The 4,846-nt window shown below is 53.1% G+C and overlaps 1 protein-coding gene across 1 annotated transcript; it reads left to right on the top strand.

Moving 5' to 3' along the window:
* Positions 1–583: 583 nt before the first annotated feature.
* On the top strand, positions 584–3,515 carry LOC119095265 (uncharacterized). Its single transcript, XM_037218125.1, has 4 exons — positions 584–595; positions 1,540–2,040; positions 2,080–2,337; positions 2,737–3,515. Exons 1-4 carry the CDS (start codon positions 584–586, stop codon positions 3,367–3,369), a joined length of 1,404 nt encoding a protein of 467 aa, XP_037074020.1. The 3' UTR covers positions 3,370–3,515.
* The last annotated feature ends 1,331 nt before the right edge of the window (positions 3,516–4,846 follow it).

Genomic DNA, 4,846 nt, shown 5'->3' with positions numbered 1-4,846 from the left:
TTTCTCCAACTTCTCAAAATATGTAACACAGCCAGCATGAGTGAGGCACTGATTCCGCGAAACCTTTAGTTTTGTCTTCGATTTGCCAGGATCGATGACGCAACCAGCATGAGCTCCACAAGGATTCCACGAAACCACTAGTGTTGCTTTCAATATGCTAAAATATGTGCTGCAGTGCAGCCAAGCACGTATTTAACACGGGTTACACAAAACAACTCGCTCTGCTTCCATCTGCCGGAATATGTGACACAGCCAAGCATTCATTCCACCCGAATTCCTCAAAAAGTGCGTTTTCCTTCAATTTGCTTAAGTCTACGACACAGCCAACAACAAATTTCATTGGGCCGCTCGGCCATGGCTCTCTCTGTCGGGAGGAAGCCCCTGTCTCCCTGACATGGGCTGACGTCACAGCGGCCCGCACCGCTCTGAACTGATGGGCGGGGTTGAAGGACACGCCCGTGGCCGCAGCCGAGAGAAGCGAGGCGCAGCCGGACCGCCGCCGGGCACGGCTCTACCTGGACCGCCTATATAACGCGTCCAGCTCCTCCAGCCAGCACAGTCAGTCCTCCTGCAGCGGGGAAGCATGAAGGTTCTGGTAAGTGAAGCCGCTAGAGTGTGCGTGTTCGGCAGCGGTGGGACCTTAGCATTTGTAGTTTTGATGCTTATGTGCAAGACTAGGTGTTCTATCGCGTCGCTGTGACCTGCTATAACGTGTTACTTGCCAGACGTATAGCGAATTATTTGGCATTTCCAACCAGCCGTATTCCGCTGGAAAACGATACATTTGTCGCAAAATATTGGTATATGTACACATTTCATGGAGTAGTGCCAGGAGTTTTATGTCTCGCCTATTACATGAGCGACAGCTGATTTGTTTAACCATGTGTCACGTTTCTGACAGCAAGTATGTTTTAAAATCCGCACGAGATCACTGAAATTTGTTTCATATATGCAACCCTTTCAGCACCAAACAGCATCGCTGTACTCAATGACAATCAAAATGAGTTGGATGGCACTCGTAAAAAGACTTACACTATCACAGTGAGAAGAACGCAAGGATAAAACAGAACTGAAAAGACCATTTTCTATAATTTCATGATACCGCACAAGATATTCAAGCAATTTAAAAAATTTAGGAGAATTGGCAACTCCTAGCTTAAGGCTAGTACTCGAATTGCAAGGGATTGCAAAAATTGCGGGTACATGGACTCAAATCAAAGATAGCAATCAACTTGCGGATACATGACGCCAGCATGCATACGATAAAATTGAAAAACAGATGCCACAATCCTGAAGTATGGTATCCCAAAATTTCACCTAAGTGAACATCATCGCCTTGCTTTCAAGACATAGGTCCAAAACTCCCCATCCATAAATCCAAAAGCATAGCTTCACCAATGCCTTATGCCCTGTATGCTGGTTCCAGTTAGTTCGCGGTCGTTTGGAGAAGGATCTGTTTGCTTCAATGCAATACGATCAAGTATTGCTCAATCATAAGCAAATTCGCACTATTGAGCCCAACTGTCTGTGTTCCCGCAGGTCGCACTGTCCGCTGTGCTGGCGCTGGGCGCTGCCCAGTACTCGCCGGTTGGGTACCCATACTACGGGTACAGCCCGGTGAGCTACTACGCCGGCGGCGCGTACAACCATTACGCCCCGACGGTGTACAGCGCGGCGCCAGCCGCTACCGTCAGCTCGCAGTACCACGCTCAGGATGAGCTGGGCCAGTTCAACTATGGCTACGCCGGAGGCCCGTCTGCCAAGAACGAGTTCAGGAGGTTCGATGGCGCCACCGTTGGCAGCTACAGCTACATAGACGCCAACGGCAAGGTGCAGACCGTCTCCTACACGGCCGACGATGTCAACGGCTTCCAGGTGAAGGCGACCAACCTTCCTGTGGCCCCGGAGGCGAACCTGCAGGCGCCCGTGTTCAACCTGGAGGCGCCCGTGTTCGACGGCGTGGCTCCCGAGCCGGTGCAGGACACGGCCGAGGTGGCCGCCGCCAAGGCCGAGTTCCGCAAGAAGTACGCCGAGGCGGCGGCCGCTGCCGCCGCTGCGCCCGACACCGACGCCCCGGAGGCTGCCGAGGAGGAGGCGGCCGTCGCCCCTGCCGAGCGTCGCCGTCGCAGCGCCGTGCTTCTGCCCGCCCTGGCCAAGGCCACCTTCAAGACGGTCAGTCTGGATAAGGTGGAGGCCGACACCCCGGCCGACACCAGCCTGCTCAAGGTGACCGAAAAGGAGCACGAGACGTACGTGCCCAGCGTGGTCTCTTACGCCGCCCCCGCCGTCCACTACACGGCCCCCGTGGTCTCCTACGCTGTCCCCGAGGTGAAGAAGGTTGAGGTCAAGCATGTGGCCTCTCCCATCACGTACGCTGCCTCTCCTCTTCCCCTGGCTTATGGCCTGCACCCGTACGGCTACGGTGCCCCTCTCATCTACAACGTGGAGGCCAAGGAGGAGACTGCCGCTGTCGAGGAGACTGCCGAGGAGAAGCCGGCCGTCGTCGCCGCCGAGCGTCGCCGTCGCAGCGCCGTGCTTCTGCCCGCCGTGGCCAAGGCCACCTTCAAGACGGCCACTCTGGATAAGGTGGAGGCCGACACCCCGGCCGACACCAGCCTGCTCAAGGTGACCGAGAAGGAGCACGACGCGTATGTGCCCAGCGTGGTTCCTTACGCCGCCCCTGCCGTCCACTACACCGCCCCCGTGGTCTCCTACGCTGTCCCCGAGGTGAAGAAGGTTGAGGTCAAGGCAGCCCCCATCACCTACGCTGCTAACGCCTTCGCCTACGCCGCTCCTGCTATCACCTACACCACCCCCGTGGTCAAGAAGGTTGAGGTCAAGCACGTGGCCTCTCCCATCACGTACGCTGCCTCTCCTCTTCCCCTGGCCTATGGCCTGCACCCGTACGGCTACGGTGCCCCTCTCATCTACAACGTGGAAGCCAAGGAGGAGACTGCCGCTGTCGAGGAGACTGCCGAGGAGGAGCCGGCCGTCGTCGCCGCCGAGCGTCGCCGTCGCAGCGCCGTGCTTCTGCCCGCCCTGGCCAAGGCCACCTTCAAGACGGCCACTCTGGATAAGGTGGAGGCCGACACCCCGGCCGACACCACCCTTCTCGAGGTCACCGAGAAGGAGCACGAGACGTACGTGCCCAGCGTGGTCTCTTACGTCGCCCCCGCTGTCCACTACACCGCCCCCGTCGTTCGCTACGCCGTCCCGGAGGTGAAGAAGGTCGGGGTCAAGACGGCCCCCATCACCTACGCTGCCTCTCCCCTTCCCCTGACCTATGGTCTCCACCCGTACAGCTTCGGCACTCCTCTGATCTACAACGTGGAGGCCAAGGCTGCTGAAGTCGAGGAGAAGGCTGAATAAACAGTTTTTCCATCTAAACATTGAACGGCAGACAGCTGCGTTCGTTACATGTCTTGTCCTGTCTTCCGTGCTGCAGCGTCCGTTGTTCCAGTTGTTGACATGTGTCCATGTGTGATATGCTTTGGCCATTACACGTTGCGAATGTACCATTCGTCATTTTTCCAGTAACTGGGAATACAAGGTTCACGTCCTATGTACTCCATTGTTTTATCTCGCTGCAGAGCTTGCGCGAAGGCGACGGTAGTTTTGATAGCGGATGTAAAAAGAAAAAGGTCATCATGTAGTAATAAGAAAAACCTTTGCTGATGAACTCACATCCTCAACGTCGAAGGTCAAACTATGCATGAGGTGTCAATGCCAGACCCATATAATAAGATGCAAACCGTCTGTGCCCGGACAATTCTTAATTGTGTTATTTTCTGTAATGAACTGCATTTAAATATGAGAAGTTAGGAGGAACAGTCGGATTTCTAACAAAAGGAGACCACATGAACTCACAAGCCTTGACCTGCGTTTCTTGTAGTCCCGCTAAGCGCGCTGTTCAATTGGCAATTGCAATACTTTAAAACCGGAGCAGGTTAAATCGAATACCTGGTTGGCACGCAATATGTAAGGAACTCACATACAATTTTCCCAGGTAGCACGCGAAGATCACTTGGGCGATCGCTGCTTACTCCCAATACCCATGGCTGCATTTCATTGCTGTTTGAATATGGGGCCATTTTGTTTCCCGCGTGAGATCTCTTAGGCTGTCATAAGTTTCCGAAGCTGTGAGTGCGTCCATCACCCTTCAGAAGTCTTACCCGACCCAGGTGGGCGTGGTTTTACCTGGCTTTTTTAGCATTTAGAGCGAACGCAAAACGAGAACTGCCCAAGGCAGGGCTAATTGGGCTCTTCATGAAGCACAATACAATTATTTTCTTTGTAGGCATAGCTTCACTTAAGACTAGGTCTTAATACATGATTTAGGTGTTTTAGTGTGGTCATGAATTCATAGCTGCACAAGGGTGGATTTGGGAAAAATTTAGAAGGAACATAGCTCTTGCCATGCTGCCCAGGACACGTCGACCAGTGTCTTACAGCCTCATGTCTTGCATTCTGACGCATCTTGGTTGCAAGAATAATCACAAGCGGTAACCACGCCAGTGATATTATTAGTTGTATAATGGTGACTTAGTGTTAGAAAACGTGCCGTGAACAAGCTTTTCAAAACTTGATGACACAATAAAAAACAGTAAAAGTTGAGAACGAGAAACGCAAAAAACTAGAGTTGAAAAAGGATTACGTGAATGGGCAATTTGCCACGCGAAATTAATATTCTTTGTGGCATACAGACACCTTTTCTTCAAGTGCTGCTTCAAGAACACAAAAGTGGTGTTCGTCAGGGAACTGTGATGCCAAAGCGTTGTCAAAATAAAAGTCAACATTTCGTTACATCACCTGGTCTCCTCGGCTCCTCGCCGGCGCAAGTCAACAC

Source organism: Pollicipes pollicipes, unplaced genomic scaffold (assembly GCF_011947565.3).
Source record: "Pollicipes pollicipes isolate AB1234 unplaced genomic scaffold, Ppol_2.1 Scaffold_4219;HRSCAF=4965_pilon_pilon_pilon, whole genome shotgun sequence".
Classification (NCBI taxonomy): domain Eukaryota; kingdom Metazoa; phylum Arthropoda; class Thecostraca; order Pollicipedomorpha; family Pollicipedidae; genus Pollicipes; species Pollicipes pollicipes.
This window is presented reverse-complemented; position numbering and strand designations above follow the sequence as displayed.